Source organism: Hyaena hyaena, unplaced genomic scaffold (assembly GCF_003009895.1).
Source record: "Hyaena hyaena isolate Hyena2069 unplaced genomic scaffold, ASM300989v1 scaffold_280, whole genome shotgun sequence".
Taxonomy (NCBI): Eukaryota; Metazoa; Chordata; class Mammalia; order Carnivora; family Hyaenidae; genus Hyaena; species Hyaena hyaena.
Genome location: NW_024080912.1, coordinates 2,004,943 through 2,022,444, shown reverse-complemented (window position 1 = coordinate 2,022,444; position 17,502 = coordinate 2,004,943). Strand labels below are relative to the sequence as shown.

The 17,502-nt window shown below is 53.1% G+C and overlaps 1 protein-coding gene across 1 annotated transcript; it reads right to left on the bottom strand.

The window, feature by feature from the left end:
• Positions 1 to 1,007: 1,007 nt before the first annotated feature.
• EIF3D (eukaryotic translation initiation factor 3 subunit D) lies at positions 1,008 to 14,790 on the bottom strand. Its single transcript, XM_039246124.1, has 15 exons — positions 14,675 to 14,790; positions 11,719 to 11,851; positions 11,370 to 11,415; positions 10,108 to 10,244; positions 9,524 to 9,609; positions 8,881 to 8,953; positions 7,664 to 7,776; positions 6,784 to 6,916; positions 6,076 to 6,223; positions 5,307 to 5,437; positions 4,547 to 4,632; positions 4,340 to 4,469; positions 2,000 to 2,142; positions 1,531 to 1,814; positions 1,008 to 1,157 (listed from the first exon to the last, which is right to left on the bottom strand). Exons 2-15 carry the CDS (start codon positions 11,839 to 11,841, stop codon positions 1,144 to 1,146), a joined length of 1,647 nt encoding a protein of 548 aa, XP_039102055.1. The 5' UTR covers positions 11,842 to 11,851; positions 14,675 to 14,790; the 3' UTR covers positions 1,008 to 1,143.
• Positions 14,791 to 17,502: the final 2,712 nt, after the last annotated feature.

Below are 17,502 nucleotides of genomic sequence, written 5' to 3'. Positions count from 1 at the left end.
TCCTAGCTAACTCGAACAAAACTGATAAATGTTTCGTTGCCTTCTGAGGCTCAATTATTTTGGTTAAAATAGTAACTCTGGGAAGGTTACTCCAAAGCTGAGCCAGTTTCCTCATCCGTACACTGATGTCACTTGGACCAGTGTGACAGTTTGGGGTCAGGCTCAGATGACAGATTTATGAAAAGCTTAGTGTAATACCCAGTAAGGTAGTTACTTCATAGTGTCAACAATAGAACATAATTCACTTATAAAAAGTTGACACAGGCGCCCAGGTGGCTCAGCTGGCTAATGTCCGACTCTTCATCTCAGCTCGTCTCACGGTTCGTGGGACTGGGCCCCATGTCGGGCTCTGCACTGACAGGGCAGAACCTGCTTGGGATTCTCTCTCTCTGCCCCTCCCCAGCTCGCATGCTCTTGCTGTCAAAATAAACGGACATTAGAATAAGAAAAAGTCTGCGTAGCTTAAGCACCTGTGGCAGGTTTACGACACACTGCTTTGAGGGTGGCCAGCCTGAGACTGTCACCTGCCCAAACCAAACTTTAAAACAATTGACAAACCAGTGACTCCCAGCACCTGGAACCGCCGTCAGGATCTTCTGGGGCAGCATCCTTCATAAGCAGCACACCCAGCTCAACCTGCAAAGACCGTGTCCTGCTTTACTTTTTACTAGTGATTTGTGTCTCCAAGGGCAACAGGCGGGTCTGGCACCTGGCCAGCAGGCACCCACGTCTATGGAAACCTCTTGGGGGTGGGACCTCCATGAGGCGCCTCACAGTTGACAGCACTCCCCAGGAGAGCTTCATGTCAAGGGGTTCCAGGGACAAAAATACCCAGGACACTCACCCTTTAACAGCAGTGTGATGTGAGTAACTCTCAAGAACAAATGAAGGAGCTGTGATTATGAACTCCAGGTAGAAAACAGCTATGTCTCCCCCTCCCTCTCCCAAGGGCTACGGGGGGCGGGGGAAGAAGAGTGGCTGCCAATCACGTCAGCACGTGACGAAGGTAAGAGACTAAACAGTTAGACTTTATTCTTCCTGTTGCACTTCAGAGAGCAAGAAACCACTCCAGCATTCCTCTTGGCATCAATTCCTTCTAGACTCCGTGGAATTACAAACTCCAGCTCCGCGTCACCGTTTGGTTTAAGTTTCCTCCTCTGAAAGACACAAAAGGTTAGAGAAATGAGCGTGTCATCCTGGTGAGCCGCTTACGGTTTTCGCCTCCTGCACTGGGAAGCCTTTCAGGTCCCCATAGGGCTACAGGTGCTTCTGGGGAAGCAGGGAGAGGCAGCTGTGGGCCCAGATAACTAGCCCAGAGCCACCTCTCCTCCTTCAAACCACTGGCTGCTATCGGGACTTCCACTGGCCTGGTCTCTCCACCAACCCCCGGGGTCTAAAGGCTCCCGACTGAAGGCTGCCTCCGAGTCCCTGTCGGGAAGTTTCACTTCAAGGCTGAAGAGAATGGCGGCTGTGAAGCTCGGGCCCGGGCAGCCTGTAGCTCGCTCTAGACTTCAGAGGCCCGCCACACACCTTCCTCCTCCTCCTCCTCCTCCTCCTCGTCCTCCTCGTCCTCATCAGAGCTGAACGTGCCGTCGGGCAGGCTGTAGACGCGGATGACCTGCTTGTTGGGGTCCTTGAGGATGAGGTACTTGCCCTCCTCGAGCTTCATGCAGATGTCGATGACGCAGCGCAGGATGCCCCAGGCGTTCTCGACGCTCAGGTTGATCTGGCTGGCAAACTCATTAGGCTTGAACTGCTGGGTGCCCAGGATGACGTGGCGCGAGGAGTCTTTCACGTGGTAGCGGGACACGTAACTAGGGGTGGGGCGTGGGGGAAGGGGTGTCAGCGCCGGCGGGGCAGGGCGGCACAGAGACTCCCGATACCGGGGGCCGGATGCCAGCTCTTTCCCAGGGAGGGGGGAAAGGCAAGCACTGGCCTCTCGGCCCGCACCCCTCTCCCGTCGGCGGCGGAGTTCCCGGCCCCCAGACAGGGCTCTCACCCGAGCTTGAGATACTCCGAGCCGGCCAGCAGCGCGCAGCAGGTCCAGCGGGCCAGCTTGTAGCTGTTGTTCTTCAGCTCGGTGGCAATGACGGCCCCTCGCTGGGAGTCCAGCTTCTGACGCCAGTCAACGCCGTTGCAGTGCTGCACGAGGGAGGCCCGGGAGCGAGGATGAAGGCGGCCCTACCGCCCAAGGCCAGGGACCTCCTCCCGTGCTCCCTAGGGGGCTGGACTTGGCAGAGGGGGAGCCCGCACACACATCACAGGCAGGACTGGTGTGACGGAAAAGGTGGAGACCCGGCCCCTCCGTGCACAGCAGGCCACCCGGCAAACTGCAGCTCCACCCTTCGCAAGAGCTCGTCCAGACCAGGACACGCGAGTGCACCCGCGGACCGGGTGCCATACGGACGGCGGGGACAAGTGTTCACCGTGTGTCGGGCGGTGAGGAAGGGCTTCCTGGAGGGGACACGCCTGCTGACCAAGGGGAGGACACTGACTGATGCTGGGTGACGCGTGCCCTGAGAGGCACAGAGGGAAAGGCACGCCATGTCGGCCTTGGATGAGGGCGGAGGTCGGTCTGGCCTTGTGTGTATCCACGTGCCTACGAAGGAGGGCCCATCTTCTCCAGCCGCCTCCTCTGAGATGTGGGAACCCAAGACCCAGACCGAAGTGGCTGCTGGAAGCTCACGTGGAGGACATTCACAGCCGGTCTCTGTCCATGACAACCACAGGCCAAAAAATCCCACTAGGGTTAAAGTAGACCAAAACCATTCAGGAGCACTATCTGGACAAATAGGTTTCCCTCGAATCACTGTTTACGAGTTCAGGGTTGAGGCCTGGGGTAGGCTGAGTCCTACGGTGGTCCCTATGGCTCCTACCCGAGCGTGGGCGGAACCTGTGTGGATGAGGAAACCCCACGCCGGTGGTTGTGCGGCCTTCCGTCAGCGGGACCCTGCACGTGTACGTAAGGCCCCTTAAGCAGACTGTGGGTGGGCCTCGTCTAACCCGAGTCTCTTAACTCTGCGTATAAGCCAGACATACAGAAGTCAAAGACTGGAAGGATCTGCTGTGCTGTTGCTGACTTGAAGACGAGGGGACACGGGGGCGAGGGATGTGGTGACCTCCAGGAACTGAGAGGCCCCAGCTGACGGTGGCAAGAGAACGGGGACCTCAGTCCCACAATGGCAAGAAACTCTGAATTCTGCTACCTAGAATGAGCTTGGGAATTTCTTCCAGAACCTTCAGATTCATTTTAAGCCTTGAGATTGCTGTTATTTGTTATGGAGCAAACAGAAACTAATACAAGGCTGTGTGAATAAGTAATTAGAGCAAAAACAGCCACGAAGGGGACTGACCCTGAAGGAAGGCTCCACTGGTGTCAAAACAAGTGAAGGGAGCCAAGAGATGTACGGGACTAGAGTAAGGGGACAGCGCGGAGGGCAGGGCCACAGTGTTGCAGCAATGCTGAACGCCACAGGGAGGCCTACAGGAAGGTGGAAGAAGAGACCAGTGGCCTCAGAGCCAAGTTTGCAGGAAGGCTTCTGAGGTGCTCTTCCATCAGGTGATGGGGGCTAAGGGACACTGGGGGGGGAGGCAATTGGCAGCAGTCAGTGTCAATCCCGTGGCTCTAATGCAGTCAGAACAAAAGGGCCCCCAGACTCCATCTCATTAGACCCTTGTTCAACAGCGGCCTCGCCTGAGCTGTCTCCCCCCACCCCCCCACCCCCCGGCCCGAGGACCCGTTGTTCTGCATAGCAGCACCCAGGAGCACTGCCACCCACGGCCAGCTCAGGCACAGAAGCCTGGGCAACTTCAGAGAGGGGAGCAGCTCAGCGCTCAGGGAGCACCAGCAGGTTAAGGAAGTGGAAAGAGGAAAAAATGAAGGAAGCACATTTCTCTCAAGGCGCCTCCTGAAGGGCCAAAGCTTAGCTAATGTGACCACCCCTGAGTTCAGTCAGTGAAGGGGCTGGAAAAAAGAGTCAGAAGGCTGGAGAAGGTAGTGGCCGCAGTAAATCAAAGAACAGATCAAAAGAGCTCCCAGGCTTAGGGGGAACCCGCCTGCCCAGATGATGAGAGGTCAAAACCAGATGCTGACAAAGAGGAGCCAACAGGAGGTCAGCGTGGAAAAGAGACAGAGAAAAGTCCTGTAAGAAGGTGGTTCCCATGTGCAAAATAAGCAGAAAAGTTCTTAAACCATAACCTTGTTCCACACACACGTTCTCTTCCTCAAATTCTGGCAAGCTCTGTAATGCACGGGGAAACGAAACCGAGGCTCACAGACACTAGCCAGGGGTGACACGGCCCACAGGAATGAGGGAGAGGGCGACGAGGAGTGCCTCACCCGGGAATCCCACTCGTTGAGGGTCTTGATGTTGATGAAGGACACTTCCCCATTGGCTCCGGTCATGACCCCATCATGCTCGCAACGGACAATAAGGTCAATATCGTCCCCGAGCTTCCACCTGCGGTAACTGCAAGGAACAAGTTTATTTGGTCGGTGGAGACCCCGGATTCGAGAGAAGCCACCCCACACAGGTGGTTGGCATACCGGTATGCGACGGAGGCGACTTCATTCTTGTCCATGTCGTCCTCCACGAACGGGTTTGGGTTGGGGAAGTTGTATCTCTCCTTTCCCTGTAAACAGACAGGCATCACGAGACAGCGAGCACTTGTCGCCGAGCCCATCGGCCAAACCCTACACTCTGCTTGGTGACCGCCCTGCTGGCCCCCCGGGGCCCCAAGGTGGCTGTGGGCTCCCTGGCAGGTGTGTGGCCGTCTACCCCTCCCGACCTCAAGCACAAATGTGCCTGAGGCCTCATATGTGCCGCCTGCAAGCTTCGTGTACCTCGTTTAACTAGCAGCCAGGCCTCTCAGGCCTCATTTTGCCCCACAGCACACGTCACCACCTGTCACAACACAGGCTTACTGTCTCTCCTCCATGATCACGCAGCCTCCTAAAGGGAGGAACTCTGGGTACCGCTATATTCTCAGCGCCTAAACCCCATATTTGTCTAGATCAGCGACTGTGTCCAACAGCTGAAGGTGTCTACGCAGCCTGTGTGAGCCAAATAGTACCAGCAGCCTCACCTTCCGGACGAGAGACCTAGCCCACACCACAGAGCTCGGAAGCAGCGGATCCGAGGTTCGGTCGGGCAGCCCGACCCCAAAGCCGCAGCTGGGAGCTCCTCTGTGGCAGGTGGGGACCCCGTGTGTCCTGCTGGCCCCAGGCCCCCGGAGCCCACCACACAGCACGCGCTCGGTAAGCAGCAGCTGGCGCGGCAGAAGCCCAGGTGCCCTGAGCGCCTCACCATTCGCAAGCATTGCTGGGAGAAGTTGTGGTTGATGTAGGTTGCTTCCATGGCCAAGTTGCGGGGCGAATTGAAGGAGTTGCCTTCATCTTGTGGGGGCTCGTTGGCGGTCTCACTCACTGTCAGGAGGTCTGCAAAAGCGGCGGCGTGGTCAGGCACCCGTGAGACCGAGTCCCCGACAACGTGCCTGGCACTGAGGGGCCGCGATCCCGGCAACGTGGGCCCGTCCTTCACAGACCTGCCCCCTACTAACATGGAAGAGCCGAAAAGGGGGTGGTGGGGGATGGGGGGGGAGTGCTGCCGGGTAACTTCGGACCCTCTCTGAACACCCAAGTGACCTGTAAGAAGCCTGCCCCGTTTCAACCCATGTGGATTACTTGAGAGACTGTCTGATTTTGTTAGCTTTTTAACAAAGGGAAGGCCCCAAGGCTCAGGCATAGAATATAATTCTGTCGTTTTGTCTCACTGCGATTAGTTTTTGGTGACCTGGGTTTCCCTCAAAGCATGTGTGCACACGTTAGTGTGGTCTGAAGCACAGGCAAACTTTTTTGTTTCCTTTATAAACACACCGGCATAAAGAAAAAAAGCATTGAAAGAAAACGTGAAGGTAACGTTAAAGGCTCTGCGGAGAGCTGGGAGGGCTCGGGCCACAGCCGTCACTGCCTGCGGGGAGACAGGCCATTTCCCAGCCCTCCTCTAGGACCAGGGACTTGCTCTGAGCCCTCAGAAAACCCAATTCCGTCGTGTCGCTCCCGGACAGGCTTCTTACCAAAGTCCGAGTTGTCCCTCTTGTCGAAGAAGAGCTTGGACCCGACTCTCTGCACAACGATGTCCCAGGAGTACACGGAACGGGTGCAGCTCATCAGCGTGGCCAGAATGGCATCGGTGGCAAACACGTTCCCCTGAGTTTTGGCCAGCTGCGAAGAGGGCAGAGGGAAGGCTGTGACGATGTTTAGGTTGAGCCAGCCGCCCAGTCGCACGGACGACTCGTTTGCAAGGAGCCCTCCCACCGTCCTGTGCGCACGCACCCCTCCAGCTGTGCGAGGAGTGAGTCTGCAGCAGGTCCACCCGTTAGCTCCCGCTGGTCGCCCGCACTCTGGGGCACGAGGGACCCCGCAGCTCCCCGAGCACCTGCTACGTTCCAGGAGGGCACTTGGCACTCCTCAGGCCAGCGCCTGGCGGTAAGTGCATTCAACCCACTTCACAGGTAGGAGAGGCGAGGTGGCGGGGCCAGGAGGGCAGCAGGGCTGGGATCTGGGTCCAGCTGTGCTTTATTTATTACGGTCTAACCAACCAGGGCCCGCATTTCCATCTAATCCCATCTGATTCAGAAGGGTCTTATCTAAAGGGCTTTCCGAGGCTCGATGATTCACGCAGCAGCCCCCCCCCACCGTGTGCTCAGTCCCCGCCGTGGCCTCCACTGTAGAGGTCAGCAGCACCCCCCACGGGTGGGCAAGTGGCAGGAGGGGGTGCCCACCTTTCGGATGACTGGGTCGTCCGTGGTGGTGACGGTGTGGAAGATGCGCTTGATGCTCCGCAGTGGCTTCTCACTCCGCGTGGTGATGCGGTCAAAGGCTTTGTCATAGTATTCCAGGGCCCCGCAGCACTCGCTGAGGGGAGGCAGGGCCGACATGCCAAGTAAGTGGGAAGGAGAGCAACTGTTCTTTTTTTTTTTTAATCTACTTCAGGTAAGTAGCTCTTTGAAATATCAGCAAGAGCTTTCCTTCTGATAAACTGTGATCTTTCCCTTCCTGCAGAAAGAGCTACGTAACTTATTTCTCTTTTGCTCATGATGTCAGGAAGTGGAAAGAAATCTCAAGTTTAACATCAGTGAACTTTCTGCTAGTACTCTCTTCCCAAGGTTTTCTTTTTCTTAAATGTTTTTCTTTTTAATGTTTGTTTATTTTTGAGAGAGAGAGAGACAAAGACAGAGCATGAGCAGGGGAGGGTCAGAGAGAGAGAGGGAGACACAGAATCCGAAGCAGGCTCCAGGCTCTGAGCTGTCAGCACAGAGCCCGATGTGGGGCTTGAACTCTCGGACTGTGAGATCATGACCTGAGCTGAAGTCGGACGCTTAACCGACTGACCCACCTGGGTGCCCTTGAGTTTTAAACCTGTTGGACTCCTGGTGTCTGACTCTTGATTTTGACTCAGGTCATGATCTCACTGTTCGGGTGTTCGAGCCCTGCATCGGGTTCTGCACTTGCAGTGTGGAGCCTACTTGGGTTTCTTCCTCTCTCTCTCACTCTCTCTCTCAAAATACATAAACTGCCTTGGAATGCTTTTTGGAAACACTAAGGCTTAGGAAAATGTTCCCCCCAAGTGCACTGCAGAAGGTGGCATGAGATGCCACTTACATGTCCTGTGGCTCTGATACTTCCAAGTAGCGCATCTTCATTAACTGAGGAAAGTCCATTTCCTCTTTCACCTCCCAGTCGCTGCGGACTTCCACGGAAGAGTCTCGGGGTTTCTGCAGTGCAAAACCAGTGGAAGAAAGAGTCAGAGCCAGCGCACAGCATAAACAAAAGGCAGATTAATGGCACAAAAGGCTTTTATTTAGTAAACACGACCAGAACATTTACGACGGACTGAGTGCTGTCCCAGACACACTCTGAATTCGGAATTGAAAATCTAGATGGGGACTGAAGGGGTCAAGGGGTCAAAAACAACCCGGAACCTGACTCCTACGTAATGCCAGGCCCCAGGGAATGAGTGCGTTTTATACGAAGAAGCCGTAGCAGCCTCTTCTCTCTGGACATCGGCTTGACATAGCAACAGCCCATCCAGCAAAATCTAATGCCGCAGCCGGAGCGCCTCTCCTGCCCTCACGTGTCTTCTATCCTCACGACATCCACACAAGCACATGTACACGAACGTTCACGGAAGCATCTTTCATAAGAGCAACAAGTGGAAACCACCTAGACGGCCGCGGACTGGTGAATGTGTAAACAAAACTCAGTGTGGGGCGCCTGGGTGGCTCCATCTGCTAAGTACCCGACTTCGGCTCAGGGCATGATCTTGCCGTTTGTGGGTCGAGCCCCGCATCGGACTCTGGGCTGACAGCTCAGAGCCTGGAGCCTGCTTTGAGTTCTGTGTTTCCCCCCCACCTCTCACAAATAAACAAACATTAAAAAAAAACAACCCAGAAACAAAAAACCCCCCAAAACGCAGTGTGTCCATACAACAAACGCAGCAACGTGCCGACACAGGGCACAACAGGGATGAACCGTGAAAATGTGCTCCGTGGAAGGAGCGACACAAAAGACCACGTGTCACAGGATTCCACTTATGTGAAATGTCCAGAAGAGGCACATCCAGAGGCAGAAAAGGCCGGTGGCCACCAAGGGCTGGGGAGAACCAGGGCTGGCTGCGGAAGGGTCTGTGTTGTTTCCACAATGCTGAAAATGTTCTGAAAATGACTGGCTTGTATGTGTGAACAGACCGAGAACCACTGAATTGTATGCTTTACAGAAGCAGACGGTATATGTGAATTATGTTTCAACAGAGCGGCTCTAAAACCAAACACTTACGCAAAACTGAATTTCTAGATAGAACTCTGGTGTGGATACACTACCTGTGACTTCTGGTCCCATTTCTGCCTCACTCCGAACTGTTTCTGAAATTTCTTCTGCAGTCGTATGCGTTCTCTAGAAAGACAAGAAGACTGCTTTTGGGGCAGGTCTTTGAGTCACTGGCTTTTCAAAAGGCAGAAAAGCTGCCGCTGTCTTCGGCTGAACCTCAGCACCGCCAGTGACTTCTCTGAACTAAGAAAACAGGGACTCAGTAAAAAAGAACCGTTAAGAGTGGTACAGGAGGCTTACTGCCCCCCAATACCCACTCACTGGGGTTCACTCCCCCTACAGACAGTCCACTGGCAGCACCAGCCCGGGGCGGGGGGGGGGGGGGGCGCCGCCCTGCACAGCTCACAGGGCCCCACGTGACTTGGGCCATGTCAGAGCTGAGCCCATCTTACACACCCTCACTTCCAGCCAGAGCGCACACCCACTGCCACGGACCCTCCCACCACGCTATGTGCCAAGAGCTGGCCCTTGGAGAACAATGCCAGGCTAACCCAGTGGCTTCACCGGCTTCAGGAAGGGTTTTTTGTGTGTTCGGCAGTGACGTGGACATTGCCACTGTCCCGCTCCGGTCTAGTCATTTCAGAGTCTGGTTGGTCCTAGAGGAATAGCCTGGCCCAGGAGGGTGGGCATCCTCACCTCTCCTTCTGCTTGGCGCTCTTAGGCAGGGTCTGCAGGTTGAATTGCAACATGTTCCGTCGATCTTTGTCTCTGCGGAGGTTCCGCTGGGAAAGAAGCAAACGCATCCAAGTTAAAGCCTGGAATCAGACTGACGACAGGCAGTGCCTAATGGGAGGCCTGTACTTGGAATTGGCTTAGATGCTCACACATTTTTTATTGAAGTAGGTTTATGGGCCCTTCTTAGAGTTGTAGTTTGCCTCTTTATACAGAAAGATGCAGCCCGACTGGACCATCTGCTTAATAAAGCCCGTGCACAGCAATTAAGTGAGGCAGCAGGCACCTTTTACCTGGCACACCCACTCTTCGCACAGAGGCGTGAGGCCCTAGCCACTGGTCAACAGAAACCTGAACAATGTAAACCATCTCTGGACCCAGCAGGGGTTTAGTGGAGCACAATGTGTCACTGCTCAGCTGCTTGGGAGTCACCGCAAGACCTAGAAGAACACGCTTTCCTCTCATCGTACGCGCAAAGGAGCCCGGTGAGCAGGCAGCAGCCACGGGTGATGGCCCCAAGGCGGTCAGATTGCCAGCTCCTGGCCTACCTGTGCAAATCGCATCCGATTCCGCTGGTAGGCGGTCTTCTGTGTGCGCGCGGTGTCCACCAGCTGGAAACTAGTTTCGTCCTCTTCGTGGAAATAAGCATACTGACTTCCACCACCGAACTGAGAGGAGTACTTATCTGCAGGCAAAGGCGACAACGTGTAACAGGTACTACCTATAGACTGCACTCACACTCTTCTAAAGCCCTGCTATTTCTTAATTAAAAAAAAATTTTTTTTTAATGTTTTTATTTTTGAGAGACAGAGCACAAGCGGGAAAGGGGCAGAGAGCATGGGAGACACAGAACCTGAAGCAGGCTCCAGGCTCCGAACTGTCAGCACTGAGCCTAACATGGGGCTCGAACTCACGAACTGCGAGATCATGACCTGAGCTGAAGTCGGAAGCTTAACCAACTGAGCCGCCCAGGCACCCCTAAAGCCCTGCTATTTCAAGTATGCTCTCGGGGTCCTTAGCGGAAGTGCATGCTGATGGGCCCTGCCCAGCCCCGTTACACCAGAATCAAAGTTTTAAGGTTCCCAGGTGATTCACATGCATATTCTAGTCTGAAAAGCAATGGTCTTTAAAGAACTTTCTAAGTCAAGTCAGAGTCTGAAGACCTCAAGATAAGCCCATTTCACACCCTGCCTTACTCTGTGAGGACAGGAATTAAGGTTTACTGCCCCAGAAAGGGCAAATATGGGGCATGCGTTATGCAAACACGCAACCACCTGCATCCTCTGGTACCCAAGGCAGACGGCTCTAATGGGTCATGATGATGTACTTTATTGCCAACCCCAGCCTTGGGCCATCCTAACGGGGCACCCCAACTAGCCACCTCCAACAATCTCAACCCGCACCGGAAAAAACAAGACGACAACAACAACAATTCATTTACTGTATCAAGATCTTAAAATCAGGGACTGTAAACCCGGAGTCCACTGGCTTCACTGGTTCGGTACATCCTGGGCACTAGAGTGCCAAATGGGAACGAGTTCAACGGATCTGTGAAGGGGCTTAAGGCTCCCTAAGAGTGGAAGGAAAAAGATCCCACTATAACAGCTCAAACCTCCTTAATGACCAGTCTTTAGTTCAGGGGCCGTTTCAAAAAAACGTATGTGGTTATCGTCCGCAGTTCAGACCCTGCCCCTAAAAACTGTATGTTATCTTTGGCATCTTGTTCCCATTCTAGAATGCTGTTGGATGGAGGTCACTAGAAAAAGTAATGATCCTCCCAAGGCCCCGGTCTGGGCAGTCGAACACTTACTCGTGTACCTCTTATCTTGATACGTGGCACCCGTCCAGTCTGCAACCTGTGAGAACGAGAGACGACAGAGCACACGGGTCAGTCGGGCAGGCGTGTGCTGACCCAGACGGCCGTGCACGCAAGGGCGCGGTCTGGGAAGGCGTAAGGACTGGCTCACGATGCCGCCGCCAAGAGCCCAGCTCTGCCATGACCACTGGAAGGACCCAGGCTTTATAGCCCTTCCCAGCCGGCGTCGCCGTAAGGATCAGAGGCGTTAAATTCTTTTGAGAGGATGAAATCTGAAGTGAACTAGTGGAGGGAGGGCGGCGGTCACAGCTTGAAAGAGTCGCCATCAGTGCCAGGCAGGTACCTTTCCTAGTCGATCTCCTTTGCTGAACGGCTGATAGGGCATGTCCCGAAACTGCTCGGGCACCGCACAGGGACCCCACCCCGAGGGGTTGTCCTGGATCACGGGTGTCATGAACTTCGCCATCTTCTAGAACCTTCAAAATACAAATGATGTGAGTAGCTTTGCGAAGAAAGGCCTCCACATAGAAAAAGCCTCCCATTTGAGGTAAGCTGAGACATGACGACAGACTCAGAAGAGTGACACACAAAATGGAACAATGTGTCCTTGTAGATAACATTGTGACCACTTAAAACTCAGAAGACCAGTAACAAGACTGAGTTACTGTATCGAGCTGATTCTGTGACACCCATTTTTCCCACTACAACGTCTCTGAAATAAGGCTGCATCTTACGCTTGCTTGATGGGGTGTCGTATCTTAATTGGCAGGTTTTTTCCCTTAGTCTACACACAACAGTGAGGCTTCTTAAACTCAGTGGGGTCTCAGGTTTGATGGAGTGTAGTAACCTTTTCTCGAGCGTCATAACCAGGATCTAGTTTTAGGAAATGCCTTCACCAAGGCATACAATTCGTAGCTTCCCTAAGCCTCAGTCTTTTCATCTGTAAAATGAGTAAGACCCTTGTCTAATCATAGCACAAGACCGTTGTGAAAGACTTAATAGTGATACACGTGAAAACGCCTTCGTTAAGTGCCACACCATTACTACCTGGACTTGTTAAGATACGTTTACATGTAGTGTGCTGAGAAAGAGTCCATAAGTATATCCTGATACTCAGCTTTTCTTTCTCATGCTCCCAATCTTCCGTCATCAGTGCAAATCCTTACACAGAGCAAGAGGACACAGAGCCTGTCAGAAAGCTGAGGTGACCATGAACCTGAGGTTGTAGAAGTTGCCAACCATGCCGTGGTCGTAAATGTTACTTGAGTACCAGGTATTGTTCTTATGTTTACTCTGTATCAATTCAGTAAGTCCCCCCAACGATCCTGGGGTGGCAGCTAGTATCATCCCCACTTTTCAGATAAGAAAACCGAGGCACAGAGAAGCTAAGAAATTATTCAAATTTGACGGGGTGCCTGGGTGGCTCAGTCGGTTAAGTGGCAGACTTCAGCTCAGGTTGTTCAGATCTCATAGTTGTGAGTTCGAGCCCCGTGTCAGGCTCTGTGCTGACAGCTGACAGCCTGAAACCAGCTTGGGATTCTGTGTCTCTCTCTGCCCCTCCCTCACCCATAGTCTCTATCTCTCAAAAAATGAATAAAAACATTAAAAAAAAGAAATTGTTCAAAGGAGCAATGCAAGTTGATGAAAAAATTTGAACCAACGCAGTCTGGCTGGAATTCACACTCTGTGTGACGTTATAGCTCTGAGAGAGAGAGAGGGAGGGAGGGAGGGAGAGAGAGAGAGAGCAGGAACCAGGAGCTACAGAGCACATCTCTGCCTGACACTCCCTATCCAAAACCTCATCATCTGTCATAATCCCCAGAAGGTGAGTTCCCAGGGGGAAATTCACTACACGATTATTTCTGGAGGCAGCACTCAAAGCACAGGGGCAGCAAACTTAGAAGTTCTCCTCGGTGTCCCACGTCGGGGAGAGATTCAGACCTCCTCCAGAAGTGACATCTGGGTGACAGCAGCAGGGAATGTTCCCGGGAGCTTCATCCTTCAACCCTGAACTTAAGCTGCACTACAGAAAGGGGACTGGGTGAAGGTGTGGCAAGTTCAAGACAGTTCATATTAAAGCACGTATTTATGGAGCTCCTATGGATGCCAGACACTACGTCAAATAAGTTAACACCACTAGCTCCCCCATACCCCAATTTCAGAGATTAAAAATTTGCCACTCAGCTGTTAATCTGCCCATTGTTTGGAAAAAGATTTGATTTCCAGGGTCGTCTGCTAGAAATACAGTTCTTGCCATTATGTTATAGCTGGGCTGCAGGCTGAGAAAAAAGGGGCTTTGATTTTTTTTTTTTTAATAACGTTTCATTTATAAGAGAGACAGAGCCTGAGCAGGGGAGGGGCAGAGAGAGGGAGAGACACAGAATCCAAGGCAGGCTCCAGGCTCTGAGCTGTCGGCACAGAGCCCAACGGGGGCTCAAACTCACAAACTGCAAGATCACAAACTGCAAGATCATGACCTGAGCTGAAGCTGAACGCTTAGCCGACTGAGCCACCCAGGCGCCCCGAAGAAATGGGGCTGTAGGCCATACCTAGTAACCCAGTAAGGACGTTTCAAAACGTTGAAAATATCTAGTCGCTCTCTCCCAGGTCAAGCAGGAAACAGACCCGAGGCTTGGCATACATTTCTCCAGGGGGAGGAAGTCCCCTGGCTTCAATCCATTCAAAATAAGAGTGAGCTGAATGGAACCAGAGCGCAAACAGCCATTCTGTTATATCAGGATGACAGCTGTACTGGCTACAGGGGCAGGGTGAGGAGGCCACCACAGGGTAGCCAGAAGGGGCCCCGTGGCCGGCAAGGCACGGTATCGTGTAGGTTACCGTGGCCACCACAAATTATATGCCATCAGTCCCCGGGTGAGAGTTTCAAGTCAGAGGCCACTCCTACTCCGCCACAGCCTTCCATTTCACAGAAAAGGAAAGAAAACCTTTGGACGGTGAGCTCCTCGGAGCAGGATCGAACACTGCTCAGCTTGGCACCGTCAGTACCTCCTTCACAGCCACTCAGAGACCCAGCGGGGCTAAGTGGCATTATCAAAGTCGCTCAACCTGTGGCCGCAAAGCTGAGCCCTAGGTCAGGAAACCTTACCCGTAAGACCGTCCCCCGCATTCCTAAGTGTGTCGGGTCTGGGGTCCCCGAAGGCAGATTCCTGCCCCGCCCCGCGGAGCAGTAGAAGCGGCGGGAGACGTACGGGAGATCTCTTCCGGAAGGTCCCCGAGGGCCGTGCTCAGCCCAAACCGGCTCCAGAGACACGAAAAACCTTAAGGAACACTCCACTCACCTATAAGAGCCTTGGTCGGCCCCGATGGCGAGAGATGGTCCAGGCCGAAGACCACACACCCAGCAGCACTCGGAGGAACAGAAAGGGGAAAGAAAAAAAAAAAAAAAAGGAGAAAAGATGCGCGCGCAGCCGCCGGCGCCGTAAACACAATCGGCGCTGTCGTAAACTGCGCTCTAAGCTTCCCCCGGAATCAACGGAGGGACGCACGAGTCGTAAAGCGACGGCCGACCCGGAAATTCGTCACTACTCTCTGCGTGGTGTCCTGATGGTCTCTGGGGAGGCGAGGCGCCGGAGGTGTGTTTACGCTTACGTCACGGGCGCATCCGGCGACGTCCCGAGAGGGCGTTCTGAGTTATTGAAACGTGGCTACCTGGGGATGGACGCTGTGGGCGGGCCGCGGCGGTAACCCTTCTGTGTCGCACTGTGACCGGAGCTCGGGTCTTCTCTGGCCAGTTGTGTGTCTCACAGCTGGGGGTAGATCGAGTGTCGGGGCAGAGGTTACAGTTACCACCCCCCACTCCCACCCCTGCACCCTCCTCCCGCGCCTTCCTTTAGTTTCGGAAACTGAGGCCCAGAGGGGAAGGTATATTGCCAGCGGACGGGGTGGCCGCCAGGATTCGAACCATACTTCCACGGTTCTTCAGTTTTGTTGTACGGCAGAGTTCTGGAGCGCCCAAGTGTGGCACGGGGACTGCGGGTCTCACTTTCGCTGATGGTTATTTAACTGTGTCTAAGCCGGAGGCCGGGAATCTGCAGGGTAGCGATCGTGATTCTGAAGTGGTGGCCACTTTGCTACAAACGGCGTCCGTGCTGTCCTTTCAATAACTAACTATTGGTCTCTGGAGTTTGTCCTGAAGTCTTATTGGGGACATATATTATTATTGCCTTATTGCCTTATTCAAGGCACTGAAAGAGAATCTGAGGACGTGCTTTTATTCAAACCTTGCATCCTTTTCTGCCCCGTCCGGGATTCCTCCCAGCGTGCCTCTTTCATTGGAAAATATACCAATGGTTACATCCGAGATCTGCTTGGCTCTGCCACTTGCAAGCAGTGTAGGCTTCGCATCTCTGGGCCCTAGTTTCCTTATCTGTAAATTAGAGATAATAACATAATAATTGGGTGCAACGAGGGCAAAAATACATTCATGGGAGAATAGTAACTCCACTTACCAGTTGTATGAACTTGGACAAGTTATTGGATCTCTCGCAAGCCGTTTACTCATCTGTGAATTGAAAGTACTGATAGCCGTTGGGGCATCTGGGTGACTCAGTGAAGTGTCCCACTCTAGATTTTGGCTCAGGTCATGGCCTCACCGTTTGTGGGATTGAGCCCCCAGTCAGGTTCCTCGCTGACAGTGTGAAGCCTGCTTGTGAGTCTCTCTCTCTCTCTCTCTGTCTCTCCCTCTCCCTCTCCCCCCCCCTTCCCCTCCCTCTCCCTCCCTCTCTCTCTGCCCCTTCTTCCTCTGGTGCGCACGCATGCTCTCTTTCTCAAATAAACATTAAAAAATATCAATAGCCTCATTTGTTTCTATAAATTTTCTCCCTGTCTGCTCCTGTTCTAGTTTTCCTAATTTTTGTTGATGGTACCCAGTTAAAACTGGTGCTCAGTTTTTTTTTGTTGTTGTTGTTGATGGTGCTTAGCTGAAACCTTGTAATCCTTTTGTTTATTCATTTTGAGAGAGAAAGAGAGTGAGCGAGCACAAGGGGGGGGGGGGGGGGGAGAGGAAGGCTCATAAGCAGGCTCCACGCTGTCAGCACAGCCTGATGTGGGACTCGAACCCACGAATCATGAGATAATGACCTGAGCCAAAATCCAGAGTAGGATGATTAACTGACTGAGAGACCCAGGCAAACCAAGGAAAATGTATTTTTGCTCAATTGCTTAATTTCTTTCCTCCCTCCCTCTCTCCTTCCTTTCTCTCTCTCTCTTTCTTTCATTCCTTCCTTTAACTTGGGTTTACAGACCATCTACTGTAGTCTCTTCCTTGTGTCAGAGTTCAGTCATCTTTCCCATATTTTGGCCCCGACATGTCCCCAGATGGAGAAGGATTTGGAGACTCCTGTCCCGTTCTCCATAGTGGGTCTCTGGCCATGGGTGGGAGATATTGCCTTCATTCCTTCTCTCAACTGACACCCTTGCTGCCTCTCTTTCTCTCTACCCCACTGTCCACCCACAGCTGGAATGACCCTCCTTTACACAAAGTCAGAGCGTGCCCAGTGCGCCCCCCCCCCCCCCGCAACTGTTTAGTAGCTTATCTCTAGTCGGAGGATAAAATCCCACACTCTGTTCCACGGGCAGCAAATTCCTAAATGGCAGCTTCTCACCTGCAGGGTTCTCTTTCTGGGTCCTACGCAGGTTCATTACTGCCTGGAGACCTTTCTACCTGCGGTTCTCTGGGGCTCGGAATGCATCTCCCCTAGAGCCTCATGCCCTGTGTCTTCATCAGACAGACATTTCCGACCACCCCTCTGAGTAGCCTCGCCCTGCCCTCCTTGACTTGCTCACTACCACATGCCTGGCACTTGGGTACCTGCATTAGCTTGCTGAATTCTCACCACAGCCGTGTGAGGTAGAGCCTACTATCCTTCCTGTTTTAAAAACAAAGATACAGAAGAATGCTCCAAGCCGAACGGCGCATAGTGATACTGAGGTTTCGAACTCAGGAGGCCGCCTGGGTCCTTCTTCCTTTGCTTCTGCTTTGGTGTCTTGCTGGATGACTGACATTTATCTGGTTTATCTAGTTGTTTATCTAGTTGCTTGTTTGTTTGCTTACTTACTGTTTCCTTATTAGAATGCAAGCCTCATGACCGGTGGGCTCTAACATGTC